Source organism: Procambarus clarkii, chromosome 27 (assembly GCF_040958095.1).
Source record: "Procambarus clarkii isolate CNS0578487 chromosome 27, FALCON_Pclarkii_2.0, whole genome shotgun sequence".
NCBI lineage: Eukaryota > Metazoa > Arthropoda > Malacostraca > Decapoda > Cambaridae > Procambarus > Procambarus clarkii.
Window position 1 is genome coordinate 5,946,475 of NC_091176.1, and position 19,814 is coordinate 5,966,288.

Below are 19,814 nucleotides of genomic sequence, written 5' to 3' on the forward strand. Positions count from 1 at the left end.
ACAGAATGCTGATGTGATATACACGGACTTCGCAAAGGCTTCCGATAAATGTGACCATGGCGTGATAGCACACAAAATGAAGTCAATGGGAATAACCGGTAAAGTAGGACGCTGGATACTCAGTTTTCTGTCAAACAGGACTTGGCGAGTAACGGTCAACCATATAAAATCTAGTCCAAGTGCAGTTAAAAGCTCTGTACCTCAGGGTACAGTCCTTGCACCGCTGCTTTTCCTTATTCTCATATCAGATGTAGACAAAAATACAAGTCACAGCTTCGTATCATCCTTTGCAGATGACACAAAAATCAGTATGAAAATTATCTCGGCTGAAGACATTGAAAAACTTCAAGCTGATATTAATAAAGTTTTTGACTGGGCATCAGAAAATAACATGATGTTTAACAGTGATAAATTCCAGGTACTCAGGTACGGGAAAAATGAGGACCTTAAACATAATACAGAGTACAAAACACAATCAAATGTACCCATAGTAGGAAAACAGCATGTAAAGGATTTGGAAATAATAATGTCCGACGACCTAACGTTTAAGGAGCATAACCAAGCAAATATTGCGACAGCCAGAAAAATGATAGGATGGATTACGAGAACTTTCAAATCCAGGGATCCCATCACAATGGTTGTACTCTTCAAGTCACTTTTGTTGTCCCCGTCTTGAGTACTGCTCAGTACTCACTTCCCCCTTCAGACAGGAGAGATTGCTGAAATAGAGGGAATACAGAGAACATATACGGCATGCATAGACGCGATAAAGCACCTAAATTATTGGGATTGTCTCAAAGCCCTCCAAATGTACTCACTAGAAAGAAGACGAGAGAGATATCAAATAATATACACCTGGAAGATACTGGAGGGCCAAGTACCAAATCTACACAGTAAAATAACAACGTACTGGAGTGAACGATATGGAAGAAAATGCAGAATAGAACCAGTGAAGAGCAGGCAGGGGTGCCATAGGCACAATCAGAGAACACTGTATAAACATCAGAGGTCCGCGGTTGTTCAACACCCTCCCAGCGAGCATAAGAAATATTGCCGGAACAACCGTGGACATTTTCAAGAGGAAACTAGATTTATTCCTCCAAGGAGTGCCAGACCAACCGGGCTGTGGTGGGTATGTGGCCCTGCGGGCCGCTCCAAGCAACAGCCTAGTGGACCAAACTCTCACAAGTCAAGCCTGGCCTCGGGCCGGGCTTGGGGAGTAGAAGAACTCCCAGAACCCCATCAACCAGGTATCAACCAGGTGGCCCCAGTTTCCTAGGCGGTGTTTGCCTCAGTGACACTCACTGCTGTGTTTTTGTGTTGTGTGGTAGCCAGGTGTTCCTCATCAGTACCGGGGCTGCATGCGCTTAGAGCTTCCTTCCCTAAGCTCCCTGTGAGTATTGCTCCTGCGTGTCAGGGTTATCTTCCCTGGGGCGTTCGAGACCCATTCCCGTAGGGGCTCTTGCTGCTCGGCATTTGCCTCGCCCTTGGGGCCAGCTGGGGCTTTGGGCCCCTTGTTTGGCCTTGGGTAGGGACTGGCTGGGGTAGGGTAGGGACAGCCAGCCTTGTGCTGGCTGGAGCTTCAAAGTGTTGCACAACCTGCCACCTACGCGGCGAATGGTTTCTGTTGCTTTTGGGGACGGTGTACTTTTGCTGGTTTTTTCTTTTTGTTTTATTTTCATTTGCCTGATTGAAGTCTGCCTAGTGTGGCTATAGTTCCACTGGTATTGTTTGGTGGCCCTCTGCTAGGCCCCCATGATTGTACACATCACAGGGGTTTTCATTGTTGTCCTCTACCCCTTGTTAGTTTTGGGTGTTAACCAGTTAGCGACACCTTGCCCGGGCTTCCCGTAGTTCTTACCCTACGGGCCCTGGAAAACCCTGTCAGGGCTCGGTGGACCATTGAATGTGTCTTCCAGGTTCCAATCCATCTTGTGCGGGTTTGTTGGTTGCTGTGCCCTTGTCTCTGGGTGACAGTCGCCACTTTTACCTCCGTCATGCTGCCTGTTGGGTCACTGACACCTTGACCCGGAGTCTTGCGAGTTGTTCTCTGCTTGTTCTCTAGTACTCTCCTGATGTTATTACTGTTCAGAGTACAGGTGACATCCGCGTTGCAAGATTGGTTTAGGCTGCTGCAATACGCTAGGTTTGTTTCCCACTCGGATGCCCTGGGGCCACCCCATTTTGGTTAAGTGCTGTTCGCCTTTTTCCCTCTGTTCCCGGCTCTGGACCGTCTGTGGGTTTCGGGGACAGGGCGGGGTTTAGTTGGGGCCGAGACTCGGGCGGTTTCGGTGGGTGCCCTGTTCGGGTTGGGGATGGAGGTTTTCGAGTCTGTTCCTCCTGCCAAGGCTTCTGGGTCTTACCAGCGGCCCTTTCTTGCTGCCTTTTCCATGGACTCTTCCATTTCTTTAAGGGCAGAGGGTGTGGAGGACAGCTCTGCCCCGGGGCCTCTGTTGTGGGTTCCCGGTGCTGTGGGGGATGCCTGCAAGCAGTTTGGGGCTGTTTGCCCCTGCATGAGTTTTCTGGTTCTGGGGGGAGATTTCGTCCATCTAGTCTGCTTGCTTTCCACATCTTCTGGCGTGTTTTCGTATCTGTTGCATCGGTCACAGCCCCCTGTTCTGGTGGCCATTTTCTTCTGCCGGTTTCCAAGTGTGGCCACCAGGGTGGTGTTGCGGTTTGTTTATATGCGCCTGGGTGTGCGAGCTAGCGTCTTGAGTGAGTTTTTCACCTCTTTCAGGGGTTCTTTGTTTCCTAGTGTTTTCTGCCTGTCTTCTGTTCCTCTGGGAATGCTTGGGTGTTGGTTTTTATACCGGTTTTTCCATTTTCTGTCTGTTTTGTGTCTGAGCCCTAGGGTTTGGGCTCAGTGTCCCTGTCTGTTTATGCTTGCTCCCACACCTTGTCCCTCAGTTTTCGGTCTGTTTTGGTCGTTTCCTTGGGGGTTCTGTCTGGGGGCTGTGCTTTGCCCTGCTGTGGTGTAATTCCTCCGGCAAATGTTTGGGCTCCCCCAGGGTTCGATTCCGGGTTCCTTTGGGTTCTTTGGTTTCGCTCCATAGGTTTCTTCCTCTTGGGGCCCCCCTTTGTGGGTTCTGGGGTTTTGTTTCCTCGGGTGTGACCCGATTCTGCCTTCTGGGGATCCAGGGTCTTCCTGGCTTGCAGGCAGATCTTTTTGGGTCTTGGCACGTGTTGTGCTCGTGCCGGAGCCTTGGGTTTTGTTGTCGAGGTGGGCCTTTTAATGCAGTTTTGTGCTTTCTTCATGCTTTCTTCGCCTGACCAACGTGGTGCTCTCTGCCCACTGGTCGGCAGCTTGTATTTTCTTTTCTTTATTTAATTTTTTTTTTTTATATGTGTATATGTGTGTACACACACATGCATGTATAGGTGTACACTTATATAATTACCTAAGTGTAGTTACAGGATGAGAGCTACGCTCCTGGTGTCCCATCTATCCATCACTCTTTGTCATATAACACTTTTAAACTACTGACGGTCTTGGCCTCCACCACCTTCTCACTTAACTTGTTCCAACCGCCTGCCACTCTGTTTGCGAAAGTGAATTTTCTTATATTTCTTCGGCATCTGTGTTTAGCTAGTTTAAATCTATGACCTCTTGTTCTTGAAGTTCCAGGTCTCGGGAAATCTTCTCTATCAATTTTATCAATTCCTGTTACTATTTTGTAAGTAGTGATCATATCACCTCTTTTTCTTCTGTCTTCTAGTTTTGGCATATATAATGCCTCTAACCTCTCCTCGTAGCTCTTGCCCTTCAGTTCTGGGAGCCACTTAATAGCATGTCTTTGCACCTTTTCCAGTTTGTAAATGTGCTTCTTAAGATATGGGCACCACACAACCACTGCATATTCTAGCTTTGGCCTAACAAAAGTCGTGACCAATTTCTTTAGCATTTCGCCATCCTTGTATTTAAAAGCAATTCTGAAGTTAGAAAGTGTAGCATAGGCTCCTTGCACAACGTTCTTTATGAGGCGTTGACCAGACCACACACTAGAAGGTGAAGGAACGACGACGTTTCGGTCCATCCTGGAACATTCTCAAGTCGATAGACCAATCTTTATGTGGTCCTTAGGTGATAGTTTTCTTGCGAGAACCACCCCTAGATCACTTTCTTTATCAGAATTCTTTAGAGATTTCCCACATAATATAGGTTGTGTGGGGTCTATGTTCTCCTGTTCCACATTCCATAACATGGCATTTATTCACGTTAACCCTCAAACCGCTAGGGGCCTAAATGGAATTCACACCCTCAGGCACAACAAAAAAAAAAAATCCAAAAAATTCTTTCGTCCTATAGAAGTGTTCATTTTTGTTCCCTGATCACGGAAAAAATAACAAAAAAATCGTAGGTGGCATATTTTAGCCGCAATAGGGTAGGGAAGTGTGGCAAAAAAGGGGCGTTGGCAGAGCCTTCGCCAGACGAGGTCTACTCCGTCCGAGCTGTCAGACGGCAGTTGCCACAAATATATTATTACCTAATTATTTCAATGTCTCTGATTTTTTCTTAGTTTTTTTGCAGTAATATTATTCCATACTGTGAATTGTGGTATATTTATATAATAAAATGTGTGAACCATCGCTGTACTCAAAATTATGGTGTGCATATTAATGATTCAATTATTATGTTCATAAAACAACAAACAAATAGTTTTGCTGTTGTTACACTATATACACAGGTTATATCTAAGTATCTGCATGTTTTGTTCACCATAACGAACTACTAAGTTGGTCTTGAGTCAAAAAGCAACGAGGAGTGACCGCCAAACACCAGCCAGCCACTCGCTACCACTCCCTCCCTCAACACAACCTCACTCACCCTCATTCTCCTCCCACAAAATTGTTTTTGCATTTATTCACTATACACAGACGCTATATATACGTATTTACATGTTTAGTTCACCATAACTGTACATCTAAGCTTGTATGGTGAGTAAAGGCACAAAGACGTAGCTACTCACACAGTCAGCTGATCGGCGGCCGCCCTCAAGGCCAGAAGCACTAATATTTCTCCTCCAACAATATTGTTTGTGGTGTTATTACGCTATATACACACATTATATATAAGTATCTACCTGTTTTATTCACCATACCTCTACAAATAAGCTGGTATGGTGCCCAAAGACCATAGTGGCCATCAGTAAACAACATGCCAAGTCGTGCAGACGACACTCGTCCCTCACCAAAATGGCGGCTCCCAACCTACTCCTCTCGCTGTTATCTTACACTATACACACGTTATATATAAGTATCTACATTTGTGTTCACCATAGCGAACCACTAAGCTGGTATGGTGAGTGCAGTCAATAAATGGTGGCCACACACAGTCAGAAAACGACGCCACCACCCTCCCTCCCACAGCATTACTCCTCCCTCCATTGAGCACAGCACTAAATATCACCACAATCCTGCTGTTATCAGAATCCTAGTCAGTTTTATCACAGTCAGGGGGCTTCAGTAATACTATCACTGCTAAATAATAGCAGTATCATATATATTATGGCATTTGTAGGCGATGCTGTGGTCACAAGCTGAACAGCGGTGCTGTGAGCTCGTGCTGCGTGCGCCAGCCTTGGTGGCTTGCTCAATACTGACGCTGTAACACCCAAGAATGCTGGCCTGGATTTTTTTTCTAGGTGGCATCTGGCAACTATCGGTCGTGGCTGTACTATAGCTGCCCCTATCCCAGGCGGGGCATTTAAATTGTAGCGCTAGACACGAAATCATATATAAATGATGTGCGCAGTTTCGGTTTTGTCACTGATATCATTTATATATGATATGCGTGGTTTGAGGGTTAAATTCCATTTGCCAAGTGGTGCTCCATATACTTATTTTGTCCAGGTCTTCTTTAAGGGCATGACAATCATCTAAGTTTCTTATCCTTCCTATTATCTTAGCATCATCAGCAAACATGTTCATATAATTCTGTATACCAACTGGTAGATCATTTATGTAGACAATGAACATCACCGGTGCAAGAACTGAACCCTGTGGTACTCTCCACTTGTGACCTTTCTTCAGTCCGATACATTGCCTCTGATTACTGCCCCTCATTTTTCTATCGGTCAGAAAATTTTTCATCCATGTTAGAAGCTTACCTGTCACCCCCTCCAATATCTTCCAGTTTCCAGAACCTCTTATGTGGAACTCTATCGAAAGCCTGTTTTAGGTCCAGATAGATGTAGTTAACCCAACCATCTCTTTCCTGTAAAATCTCTGTGGCTCGATCATAGAAACTGAGTAAATTCGATACACAGGATCTTCCACATCGAAAACCATACTGTCTGTCTGATATTATATCATTTCTCTCCAGGTGTTCTACCCATTTACTTTTGATTAGTTTTTCCAATACTTTCACTATTACACTTGTCAATGATACAGGTCTATAATTGAGGGGGTCTTCCCTGCTGCCACTTTTGTAGATTGGAACTATATTAGCCTGTTTCCACACGTCTGCTGCGACTCTTGTACACAGGGATGCCCGAAAGATCAGGTGAAGTGGAATGCTGAGCTCGGATGCACATTATCTCAGAACCCATGGTGAAACTCCATCTGGGCCAACTGCTTTGTTCTTACTTAGCTCCAGGAGCATTTGTTTGACTTCGTCTCTAGACACCTCAATGTGCTCTATGCTGTTCTCTGGAATTCTTATTGTATCTGGTTCTCTGAAGATCTCATTTTGTACAAATACACTTTGGAACTTTTCGTTCAATGTTGTCTGCTCGCCAGGGGTGTGGTTTTTTCCAGATTGCTGGGTTTGGTTTCCTGGTGACCTGGAGGCTGTTTCATTTGTTTCTGTCCTGGGTTCGGACCTGGCTGGGTCTTGTTTAGGGCCCTTGGGGTCCCTCCTTGTCTTTCACTCCAGATGTATTGCTGCGGCTGTGGTCTCGCCTTCAGCTGTTTATGAGGGGGTCTCGGGTCGCTCGGCTGTTGCTCAAGCGGTTGTGCGGGAGTCTGAAATTCGACGTGCTGGTCTGCCCGCAGGGCCGGGTTTGGCTTCGGCGTCTGTTTGGTTCCTTTGGGGACTCCCTTTCTGCCTCTTGCAATCGTTGGGTTTGTCCTCCGGGAGTCTTGTGTTGGTGCTGCATCACCAGTTTCCTCTTTGGGGTTTTAGGGGTTCCGTGCCTTAGCACCTCCCTGAGCCTTTGCTCAATGTGTTCATGGACAGGTCATCTCTCGGCTGGGGCTTTATGACCAGTGCTCACCAGGTCAGCCGGGGATGGTGGGGTCTGTCTGTCCGTCGGGCTCACAGCACAATTTGGGAGTTCGTGGCTGTCTGGTTTGTGATTTGGAGGGTTCGGGTCACTAGGTGCTCTACCATTCAGCTCCATACGGACTGTTCTCTGGCGGTTCTTTGCCGGAACCACGGGATTTCTCTTAGGTGTTTGCCTTTAGGGTTGGTCCCTTCGAGTGGCTCCTTTGCTGGATTCTCGGGGTTTGGCTAACCTTGAGGTTCATGTCCGGGGTGTGTCCTACGTCCTGGCGGACAGCCTGTCTCGGTTCATTCCTCTGTTAGCGGATTGGCCAGTCGTCGCCATCTCGTTTCGTTGGCTCTGCCAGACGTATGAACTCCTGGCCATGAATGTCTTCGAGTCGGCGTGGTCTAGGCGTCGCCCATTCTATGTGGTGCCCTTACCCGCCTGCGAGGCGTTCACGGTGGATGCCTTTTTGCAGGACTGGTCGAGGAGGGGGTACCTGTTCCTCTTCTCTTGGTCCAGTTGTTGCTTCGGGTTCTAGCTCAGTTGGAGCCCATTCCCAAGAGAGTAGTCCTCATAGTCCCTTGGTGGCCGGCCCAGCTTTATTTTCAGACGATGCTTGATAGGTGTTCGAACCCCGGGGCATTTTCTCGAGGCTCCGCCTCTTTCGGCAGGTCGAACCGGTCCTGTACGTGACTGGTTCGGCCTTCTCCTCGGCTCCTCGCGTCTGGTATTTTGATGCGGGTATCACCATTTCTGTGGTGATCAGGTGGCTTTGTTGATGGTGTCCCACCTCCAAGCTTCGTCTTGACGACAGTATGATATTCCTGGTGTTTCTTTTCACCTTTTTCTTGCTCTTCGTAGGTCGTCTTCTCTTTCGCATCGGGTTGTCTTGTCCTTTCTTGGGGTTTCAGGACTACAGTTATTTGATGTTTCTTACTGTCGCCTCGTTTTGTGAGGCGCTGGCGGAGTGGCTCCAGCTTGCGTTTGGGGTGGACGTCACATCTGCCCCGTTCCGTACGCTTTCTCGTGTTTTGTTTCACCTCCGGCCTGCTCATGCGTCGCCTGAGCCGTCCTGGTCCTTGATCAGGGTGCCCTCTTATCTTCTCCTAAGTTTGTGGTAGCCCCTTCGGTTCAGGTTTCTGCGCTTTGGTACTGGTGGTAGGTTTGTACGTTTGCAGCCTTTCTCCGTCCTTCTGGCGATGGTTGAGACGGCTGCTTACCAGAGGGTGCTTGATGCTTGATTGGTTTGGCCGGGGGTGTGTCCTTTGTTGTCCGGTTGTGCTTTTTTGCCGTTACCTGCGTACCGTGTCTGGGGATGCGCTTTGGGTTGATCCAGTTCCCCATGTTCCTTGTTTCTGGGCTCGGGTCTCCCAGGTCGTCCGCAGAGTTTTCAGGTCTTCCAGCCTGCGGTCTATCCTTGTGCCCGTGCTGTTGAGACGTTTGCAGCTTTCGCTGCTGTGTTGGTGACGCCTAGGGCTCATTTCGGGCGTGAGGATTTGAGGGTCGCACAGGTTCCTGGCCGCCCATTCTTTATGCGCGCGTCTGCTCCTGTGTGTTTCTTGTTGCCTTGGGTTGCAGGTTGCAGCCTGTTGTCTCGGCTTCGCGTTCCGGAATTTGTGGCTGCCGCCTCCTGGGTCTTCCCTTTCTTTTTCTTCTCTTTGGGTATGAAGCTCCAGGGAGCCATAGGGGCTCCCCACAGAAAACCAGTGTTGAATGTAAAGAAATGCCATTTTCTGGTTGAGCCCTGGAGGCTCCCTGGCAACCCTCCTTCCCACCGGTCGGCGTTTTTTTCACGTTGGTTGAAGCTTAGCTTCCGAACTGATGCTAGGCAGCCGGCGCGGTAGGCCCGGGGCTCCCCCTTCTCCTTTCAGGGTGGGGAGGGCTGCGCGGACGATTGGCACGGCAGTAAAGTGTGACGTTTGCTTATTTCCTTGTTTCCTTGGGATTGTAGGGAGTTTTTACCTCTGTTCGGATTTTTGTTTTAGTTTTTTACCATGTGGGGTTTGTTTTGTTATGCCTACCTTTCTGGGTGCCTAACCCCGGTCGTTGGCAGATAAGGAAAACCCCAACCACAAGGGGTTTTTCCAGGGCCATTGCTCCCTGAAACCTCTCTGAAGGGGCCAGGTTCTGGCTCATGGTCTCTGGTAGGTCTGAACTCCTTAGCTAATGTCCCGGTCTAATATAACATACATTAGCCCGATAAGCTCCAGGAAACCTCTGGGGCTCACCCAGAAAATGGCGTTTCATTACAGTCAACGCTGGTTTTTTTTGTTTGGTGTATGTTGATATAATAATAATAATTAATCTCTATTATAATAATGTATGTAAAATAATATATATATAATAATGTATATATAATAATGTCTCATAATTCTAATTTTGTTCTTGTTTTATGTAATTTTGAACTAATGAAATTTGATTACTGTAACAATGTTGAAGATAATCAGTAATTTAAAATACCTGAACAATTATCATGGTCGTATTATGCAAAGCCTATAATATTGTATACAAAAAAGTTTGCCCCATACCACTGAACTGTACCTTATTAATTTGTGTATACTTGTAGTGCAACACATTTGATACATTCAATTTACAGTCGATAAATATTTCATATATTTCAGACAATGACAGAGGCACTTCTGTGTTCTGGTGTTACTGAAAACATCCAGTTTGCTGGTGAACTATTAGAAACTCGAGTAGATCGATCTCCAGTAAACAATCCATACCTTCAACAGCTACCGTTTGCTCAAGCTGTGAAGCTGGTAATTACAGCCGCCACACATTATTGTAATTCTTCGGAGAGCCATGCTGATGAAGCTATGAAGTTGGCAATGTAAGCTATGTGAAATTTACGTGGTTGTTGGTTTATTAAGACCTCAGCATATCCCAGGACAAATTTATCCATGAATCTTAACTCTCCAGTCCACTGACAGTGTTGCATTTCAGATTAGGCACTAAACTGAATTTGATGAATATCGACACGGTTCCAGTTATATGAAGTTATTGTATTGATTCTTATAGTCCTTAGCAACATTGGTCATGGATGATAGCCCTTAAGAACTGTGGTCATGGATGATAGCTCTTAATACAGTGGTCAATTTATCATGGATGATAAGTTGCTGTATCATCCATGACCACTGTTGCCCTTAGCAACAGTGGTCATGGATGATAGTCCTTAGCCACATTGGCCAAGAATGATATCCCTTGGCAACATTGGCCAAGAATGATATCCCTTGACAACATTGGCCAAGAATGATATCCCTTGGCAACATTGGCCAAGAATGATATCCCTTGGCAACATTGGCCAAGAATGATATCCCTTGACAGCATTGGCCAAGAATGATATCCCTTGACAACATTGGCCAAGAATGATATCCCTTGGCAACATTGGCCAAGAATGATATCCCTTGACAACATTGGCCAAGAATGATATCCCTTGGCAACATTGGCCAAGAATGATATCCCTTGGCAACATTGGCCAAGAATTATATCCCTTGGCAACATTGGCCAAGAATGATATCCCTTGGCAACATTGGCCAAGAATGATATCCCTTGACAAAATTGGCCAAGAATGATATCCCTTGGCAACATTGGCCAAGAATGATATCCCTTGGCAACATTGGCCAAGAATGATATCCCTTGGCAACATTGGCCAAGAATGATATCCCTTGACAACATTGGCCAAGAATGATATCCCTTGGCAACATTGGCCAAGAATGATATCCCTTGACAACATTGGCCAAGAATGATGTGCAGGTTCCTTCTCTGTCGGCTACACTTGTGGCTAAGGACTTAAGGGCTCGTGGCTTTTTTGGCTTCGGTCCTGCGTTTCTTTTCCCTCCTGGAACTGTCTTTGGATTGGCTTGCGTTGGATGTAGCGGCGCTTGGGGCCGTTCCTGGGTCTGGCACCTTAGTCTCGGCTGCTCGAGCGTTGTCTGTTCTTTTGAAGCTGTTTGCGCCGATCCTGCGAGAGGTGTTGCTATGGTTTTTCACTGCGCATTTTGCGTGTCGACAGGCGGTTCTTGCTTCCTCTTTGGAATCCGCTTGGAGTCTGGTTCTTAGGTTGTCTTTTCCTTTTTGTCCTCTGCTTTTTGAGGCCTCTGTGGTTGAGCGGCCAGGCTTCCTCAGGTGGCTTCTTCCACTTGCCGCCCTATGTCTGAATTGTTGGTGCTCCGGCGGAACCGGGGGGGTTCTTTCCGGCGGGGTCATGCCAGGGCTCGCGGTTCCGTTTGTCGGGGTTGGCCACTGGTGTTGGGTTTGGTGCTGGTGCCGTTTGTGGTCCCGACTGTGCCTAGTCGATGCAGTGTTCGCTCCGCCTGCAGATCGGGTTCACGTAAGGGGCAGCGGCCCTTTCGCGGTTCACCCCATTGATGGAGCAATGGGCTTGCTCAGTTTGCTCACACCTGGTCTCATGATTTGTGGGCTTTTCGGGTCGTTTCTCTCGGCCTGCGGTGGCGTTGAGTGGCTTCTCCTCCTTTGGGGGGTTTGGGGCTGAAGGGGCAGGCTTCCTCTCATGCGCTCTGTTGGGTCATCTTGGAGTGGGTGCGCTTGGGCGTTGTCGAAACGACGACGTCTCTCAGGTGGGTTTTCCACCTGTTCCTAGTTACGAAATGGGACTGTGCGGACCTGTGGTTCATTCTGGACTTGTCCCATCTGAACCCTTGGGTTTCTTGCCCCTCGTTTCGAATGACCTCCCTGTCCCAGGTCCGGCTTCTGTTGGAGTCGGGCGCTTGGATGGTGTCCCTGGACCTCAAGGACGCATATTGGCACGTCCCTATTCATCTGAGGTTCCAGGACTGGCTCGGTTTTATTGTGGGGCATTAGAGTTACCGCTTTTGTTGTCTCCTTTTCGGGTTGTATCTGGCACCTTGCGTGTTCACACGCCTTGCTGGGGTCGTGGTGGCCTGTTTGTGTCTGTTGGGTGTTCGGGTGTTGGCTTACCTTGACGACTGGCTGGTTTGAGCTCCCAGTCGGTCCGCGTGTCTGCTCACCAGGGATTTAGTGCTTTCCCAGCTCCCCGGGTTCGGGTTCCTGGGTTCCTGGTGACCTGGAGGAAGTCCCATCTGGTTCTTTCCCAGGTTTGGTCTTGGCTGGGTTTTGTGTGGGACTCTCGGACCGCTTCCTTGTCTCTTCCTCCGGCGTCTCTTCCTCCTTTGGCTGCGGTCCCGCCTGTGCTTGTTTCTGGGGGGTCTCCCGGGTCACCCGGCGGTTGCTCGAGGGTCTGTGCGGGAGTCTGAACTTTGCGATGTTTGTCTACCCACTGGGTCGGGTTTGGCTTCGTCGGCTGTTCTGGTTCCTTTGTGAACGTCCCTTCCACCTCTCCCGATCGCTGGGTTCGTCCCCCGGGGGCCTTGTGTCAACTGCTGCATCGCTGGTTTCCTCTTTGGGTTTTTCAGGGTTCTGTGCCTTGTCGCCTTCCTGAGCCCTCGCTTGATGTCTTCACGGACGCGTCGTCTCTTGGCTTTGTGACCAGTGCTCACCAGGCAGGTCAGGGGCAGTGGGGTCCGTCCTTCCGTCGGGTCCACAGCACAGTGCAGTTTGTGCTTCGGAGGGTTCGGGTCGCCCGTGGATCAACGATCCGGGTCCATTCGGACTGCTCCCCGGTGGTTCATTGCCTGAACCGAGGGGGTTCGATGCGGTCCTTGGCTCTTTGGGGTTGGTTGCTTCGGGTGACTCGTCTGCTGAGTTCTCGGGGGTTTGGCTCTATTGGCGTTTCACATCCGGGGGGGGGGGGGGGGTCCAATGTACTGGCGGACGGCCTGTCCCGGTTTGTTCCCCTGTCCATAGAATGGACGGTCGATGTCAACTCATTCAGTTGGCTCTGCCAGACGTTCGGGTGCCCGGAGGTGGACCCCTTCGCGTCAGCGTGGTCGAGGCGTCTTCCGGTATATGTGGCGCCCTTTCCTGACAGCAAGCCTGTTGGGATCAATGCTTTTCGACAGGACTGGTTGAGGTGGGGGTTCCTGTACCTCTTTTTCCCGGTTCAGCTGTTGCTCCAGGTCCTGGCTCGCTTGGAGACTTACCAGGGGCGAGTTGTCCTCTTGGCCCCATGGTGGCCGGCCCAGCCGCGGTTTCAGGCACTGCTTGCCCGGTGTTCGAACACAGAGGTTTTTCCGCGTCTCCGCCTCTTTCAGAAGATCGGCCCGGTCTGGTACGAGACTGGTTCGCTCTTTTCAGCGAGTCTTCACATTTGGTGTTTTTGACTTGTGTTTATCTCTATGGTGATCAGGTGACTTCCTTGCTGGTTTCCCACCTGCGAGCTTCCTCTCGGCGGCAGTATGAAGTTTCCTGGCGGTCCTTCCGGTTCTTTTTGTCCCTTCATCGTTGCTCTTCGCTTTCAGTTCGGGTGGTGTTGTCCTTTCTCTCTTGGTTGTTCCAGGACCGTCATCTTATGCCTAATACTGTCTCCTCGTATTGTACAGTGCTGGCGGAGCCGCTGCAGCTTGCTTTCAGTATCGATGTTACTTCTGCACCGTTTCACAAGCTGTCTCGTGCGTTGTTTCACCTCCGGCCTGCTCATGTGCCACCTGAGCTGTCCTGGTCTTTGGACAGTACTCTCCTATCTTTCTTCTCCTCAGTTTGTTGTGGCCCCTTCGGTTCAGGATTGTTTTGCTAAGAATCTTTTCCTGTTGGCATTAGCCTCTGGGTGTCGTGTGGCGGAGGTTCATGCTCTTCTTTGGCGCAGAGGTTTTTGCTCTTCATGTCATGGTCATAGGTATGTTCGTCCATAGCCGTCTCCCTCTTTTCTGGTGAAGAATGAGACTGCTGCCTGCCAGAGAGGTCCTTGGGCTGTTGATGCTTGGTTTGTCAGGCCAGGGGTTCATCATGTTGTGTGTCCGGTTGCGGCCCTCCGCTGTTATCTGCGTGCCACGGCTAATGTGTCCGGGAACGTGCTTTGGGTTAATCCGGTTTCCCTTCTTCCCTGTTTACAGGTTCGGGTCTCTCAGGTCGTCCGCAGGGTAATTAAATTCAGCCAGCCTGTGGTCTATCCCCGCAGCAAACTGACGTTTGTCAGTTTGCTGCTCTTACTGCCGTCTTTAGCAATATGTCTTGGGCTGACATTCAGGCACTGGGTTTTTGACGGTCGAACAGGGTCCTGGCTGCACGCTGCCTCGTGAACGTTCCCGGGCTCAGTCGGACCCATGTCGCTTTGGGTCGGCGGTTGCAGCCCGTTGTCTCAACTTCGAGTTGAGGAGTGGAGCACCGACTGCCTCCCGTGTAAGTCCCCTTTTCTTTTGTTGTCTTTTGTGAAGTAGCTCTGGGGAGCTGTAGGGGCTCCCTCCAGAAAACCAGCGTTGAATGTAATGAAACTCCATTTTCTGGGGGAGTCCTGGAGGCTCTGGTGGCTGAGCCGGACAGAGGAGCCGGTGTCTGAGCGGACAGAACACTGGACGCGTGATCCTGTGGTCCCTGGGTTCGATCCCGGGCGCCGGTGAGAAACTATGGGCAGAGTTTCTTTCACCCAGATGCCCCTGTTACCTAGCAGTAAATAGGTACCTGAGAATTAATCAGCTGTCACGGGCTGCTTCCTGGGGGTGGAGGCCTGGTCGAAGACCGGGCTGCGGGGACACTAAAGCCCTGAAATCATCTCAAGATAACCACAAGATAACTTCCCCGGCAACCCTCCCTCCCTCCGGTCGGTGATTTTTCGCGTTTTTGATATCCAGCCTCAGAACAGGTGTGGGGATCATCGTTGCGAAGGGTCTGGGGCTCCCCTTTTCCCCTCCCGGGGAGCTGCGCAGACATACGGCGCGGCTCGTGTGACGTCATATTTGTTTGCTTGTTTTTCTATTGGGGAGTTCTGTCCACTCGTTTGATGATTTTTGTTGTTAACCAGAATAGGGGGTTTGTTTTGTGGCGCTTACCTTTCTGGGTGCCTGTCCTGGTCGATAACAGATATAGAATGCTCTAAATTGCATGTGCATTTCTATGGGCCATTGCTTCTCGTGCCTCTCTGAGGGGACCAGGTTCTGGCTCGTTGTCCCCGGTAGGCCTAAAACTCCACCCATGTCGACTGATGCAAAATAGTTAGGGGTATCCATATCAGCCATGGATAGCTTCGGAGAGCCTCCAGGACTCGCCCAGAAAATGGCGTTTCATTACATTCAACGCTGGTTTTATATTTATTTACATATACTGTACTGTAGTTAAATTTTAGACATTAGGTGCAGTGCTATTATTAATCAGTTGTACAGTACTGTAAACCTATCAGAAGTGACTGCAAAGATAATAATAAATATTCCGCATATCATTTGAATAATTTATTGTACTTAGCATTATCAAATTGTGAATTATTAATGACATCTTTTTATATAATTTGAGATTCTTCATTGTGAGGTGGGTAGCGATGCAATATGATAAATTTTCAAATTATCTCCCTCTTAGGCAAAGTCTTTGTCTGATTGAATCTGAAAATGAGGACATCAAAAGAGAGAAGGATCTCATCTCTGCACTTCAAATGTTGCCAGACTTTGGTATACATAAACTTCCTCTACAAGGTACTAGTGCAGAAATTTGAAATGCGTGATACTACATTATGTTATTTATTAACAATATATTTTGTGCATTATAATCGACTAAAATAATCATTCTTCATAAATTTTATTTATCACTTGTATTGTTATTTATTTTCTATATATCACTGCAGATATGTGTAGAGATAGTTTTTTGTTGTCCAGTACATATAAATTAAATGTTTGTATTAAAGGGGGGATTTTTAGTTCTAATTTGAATGTTGCATTCTAATAAATAAGCATATCATTTGCGTGTGACCAGTTCGGCTGTGTGAAGATCGACTAGGCCTGATAGCTGAAGGTTTGCAGATAAAGAAAGGAAGCTATCGTCATGGTTCTCGGCTCCTGCAACTTGCCACCTTGTTGCGGGTTTGTGGAACAGATGCTCGAACGAGGCAAGCGAAGGTCCTTACTCTTGTTGCTCAGGCAGCTCTAAAGGTAAGTTGAATGACCAGTTCTTTATCTGTTTGTCATCACTTTAGATACCACTTTAATCCCCCGCCCCCTCAAAACAAACACACACACACACATACACAGTGACCATGTCTTTTTGGGAATAAAGTATGCAATGCGTTATAAGCTGGAAGAAAATAAGGAGGTTGAAGCAGTTGAAAAACCAGACTTCAGGAGAGGACATTATGGTGACCTTAGAAATTTTTTTAGTGAGTATAATTGGACAGACTTGATGCTAGGCAAGGAAGTGAATGAGATGTATGTCAAGTTTTGTGAAATATATGATAAAGGCACAAAAAATTTATACCAAAACAGAGATGCAGAACTAGGAAACAGGATTGGTTCAATAGAAATTGCGAGAGGGCTAGAGACCAAAAGACACAAAAATGGAATCAATACAGGAAGAGGCCGAACCCCCAAACATACCAGCGATACAAAGATGCGAGAAACAACTACACGGCAGTGAGGAGAGAGGCAGAAAGAAATTTTGAAAAAGGGATTGCAGACAAATGTAAAACAGAACCAGGTCTATTCTATAAATTCATAAACAACAAATTGCAGGTAAAGGATAATATTCAGAGGTTGAAAATGGGAAACAGATTCACGGAAAATGAAAAGGAAATGTGTGAAACACTAAACGAAAAGTTCCAAAGTGTATTTGTACAAAATGAAATCTTTAGGGAACCAGATACAATAAGAATTCCAGAGAACAACATAGAGCACATAGAGGTGCCTAGAGACGAAGTGGAAAAAATGCTCAAGGAGCTCGGTAAGAACAAAGCAGCTGGCCCAGATGGCGTTTCACCATGGGTTCTGAGAGAATGTGCATCTGAGCTCAGCATTCCACTTCACCTGATCTTTCAGGCATCCCTGTGTACAGGAATCGTAGCAGACGTGTGGAAACAGGCTAACATAGTTCCAATCTACAAAAGTGGCAGCAGGGAAGACCCCCTCAATTATAGACCTGTATCATTGACAAGTGTAATAGTGAAAGTATTGGAAAAACTAATCAAAACTAAATGGGTAGAACACCTAGAGAGAAATGATATAATATCAGACAGACAGTATGGTTTTCGATCTGGAAGATCCTGTGTATCGAATTTACTCAGTTTCTATGATCGAACCACAGAGATATTACAGGAAAGAGATGGTTGGGTTGACTGCATCTATCTGGACCTAAAAAAGGCTTTCGACAGAGTTCCACATAAGAGGTTGTTCTGGAAACTGGAAAATATTGGAGGGGTGACAGGTAAGCTTCTATCATGGATGAAAAATTTTCTGACTGATAGAAAAATGAGGGCAGTAATCAGAGGCAATGTATCGGAATGGAGAAATGTCATAAGTGGAGTACCACAGGGTTCAGTTCTTGCACCAGTGATGTTTATTGTGTACATAAATGATCTACCAGTTGGTATACAGAATTATATGAACATGTTTGCTGATGATGCTAAGATAATAGGAAGGATAAGAAATTTAGACGATTGTCATGCCCTTCAAGAAGACCTGGACAAAATAAGTAGATGGAGCACCACTTGGCAAATGGAATTTAATGTTAATAAATGTCATGTTATGGAATGTGGAACAGGAGAACATAGACCCCACACAACCTATATATTATGTGAGAAATCTTTAAAGAATTCTGATAAAGAAAGAGATCTAGGGGTGGTTCTAGATAGAAAACTATCACCTGAGGACCACATAAAGAATATTGTGCAAGGAGCCTATGCTATGCTTTCTAACTTCAGAATTGCATTTAAATATATGGATGGCGATATACTAAAGAAATTGTTCATGACTTTTGTTAGGCCAAAGCTAGAATATGCAGCTGTTGTGTGGTGCCCATATCTTAAGAAGCACATCAACAAACTGGAAAAGGTGCAAAGACATGCTACTAAGTGGCTCCCAGAACTGAAGGGTAAGAGCTACGAGGAGAGGTTAGAAGCATTAAACATGCCAAAACTAGAAGACAGAAGAAAAAGAGGTGATATGATCACTACATACAAAATAGTAACAGGAATTGATAAAATCGACAGGGAAGATTTCCTGAGACCTGGCACTTCAAGAACAAGAGGTCATAGATTTAAACTAGCTAAACACAGATGCCGAAGAAATATAAGAAAATTCACCTTCACAAATAGAGTGGTAGACGGTTGGAACAAGTTAAGTGAGAAGGTGGTGGAGGCCAAGACCGTCAGTAGTTTCAAAGCGTTATATGACAAAGAGTGCTGGGAAGACGGGACACCACGAGCGTAGCTCTCATCCTGTAACTACACTTAGGTAATTACACTTAGGTAATTACACATTTCTCATGTAGAAATAATTAGTAAATTGAAAGAAAGTAATGACCATTTAAAGAGCAAAGTTGAATGTCTTGAGGGTTTAGTGAAAGACTTGCACAAGGATAAGAATCAATTGGAAACAAATTTTAAAGCCATGGAAGAAGAAAATAAACTCTTAAAAATAGCTATGGAAGAAGTTAAAGTAAATTTAAACATAAATGACTACAAGAGGTTAGGTAAGGAAATTCAACAGGAGAAACAGCTTTTGTCAGCACAGATAGAGGAAGTTACACAGGGAATAGAATGGTGCAAGAAAGATATGCAACTCACTTATGCACAAGTGGCCAAGGAGAAGGAAAAAATTGAAGAAGCAGTAAAGGAAGCTAAACACTGCAGCAACCAAGATAAAACAAACATTAGGCTGAAAGTGAGAAAAGAATTGGCATCTAACCCGAAGTTGGTGCAAAACACAGTTGATCGGAGTAAGTCCCTGATAATTTTTGGCTGTAAAGAAAAGGAGATAACATCTAGGTCAGAAAGAGCTGTAGAAGAAGCAAAAGTAGTAGATAAAATTGTTGGCCTCGTGAAAGGTCTTACAACCATAGAGAATGTGTGCGACTACAGGAGAATAGGCAGATATGTAAAAGAGAAAGATCGACCTTTGAGGATCACCCTAAATGGTGCCAAACAGATGGAAGAAGTACTAAGGAATGCTAGAAAATTACAAAGTGATGAGGATGGGAAAGTGTGGTCGTTAAGACGAGATCTTTTAAAAGAAGATAGGGAGAAGCTGAAACTGAACCTCGCGGAGGCAAAATGCTTAAATGAGAGCAGGAATGAAGAAGAAATCAATTCTTTTTTCTACAAAGTGATAGGGGTAGGCAGACCAGTAAAGTGATACATAAAGGCAAACCAACAAAATCATTAGAGAGGGGGGGAGTGAAAAATAAGAAGAGGGGGAACAAGTTCCTGAAGATTGCATACACCAACATAGATGGAGTAAGATCGAAGATACTGGAGTTAAGTGATGTAATACAGCTGCAGACACCAGACATTGTTGCACTCACGGAGACAAAACTTGAAGATGTTATTTTAAATGAGGTCATATTCCCAAGGGGCTACTCAATTTGGAGACGGGACAGACAAATTAGGAAAGGCGGTGGCGTTGCTGTGCTGGTGAAAGAACACCTAAAGGTGAACGAAATAATGACTGCCAATCCACAAGAAGTTGACATAATAGCACTAGAGATCTGCCATGAGGATGATAAACTAATGATCATAAATGCATATAGTCCACCGCCAAGCAGCACATGGTCAAAGGAGGAGCTAGATAGTAAATGAGAAGGTCTTATAACAATAAT

At 46.6% G+C, this 19,814-nt stretch overlaps 1 protein-coding gene across 3 annotated transcripts in view; it reads left to right on the forward strand.

Moving 5' to 3' along the window:
* LOC123762748 (NBAS subunit of NRZ tethering complex-like) overlaps nucleotides 1-19,814 on the forward strand; it is a 504,795-nt gene that overhangs the window by 144,674 nt on the left and 340,307 nt on the right. For all 3 annotated transcript variants that reach the window (XM_069332294.1, XM_069332295.1, XM_045749508.2), the window contains exons 22-24: nucleotides 9,830-10,041; nucleotides 15,594-15,706; nucleotides 15,984-16,159. In XM_069332294.1, coding sequence (XP_069188395.1) covers nucleotides 9,830-10,041; nucleotides 15,594-15,706; nucleotides 15,984-16,159 — 501 coding nt within the window. The remainder of the gene's footprint in view (nucleotides 1-9,829; nucleotides 10,042-15,593; nucleotides 15,707-15,983; nucleotides 16,160-19,814) is intronic.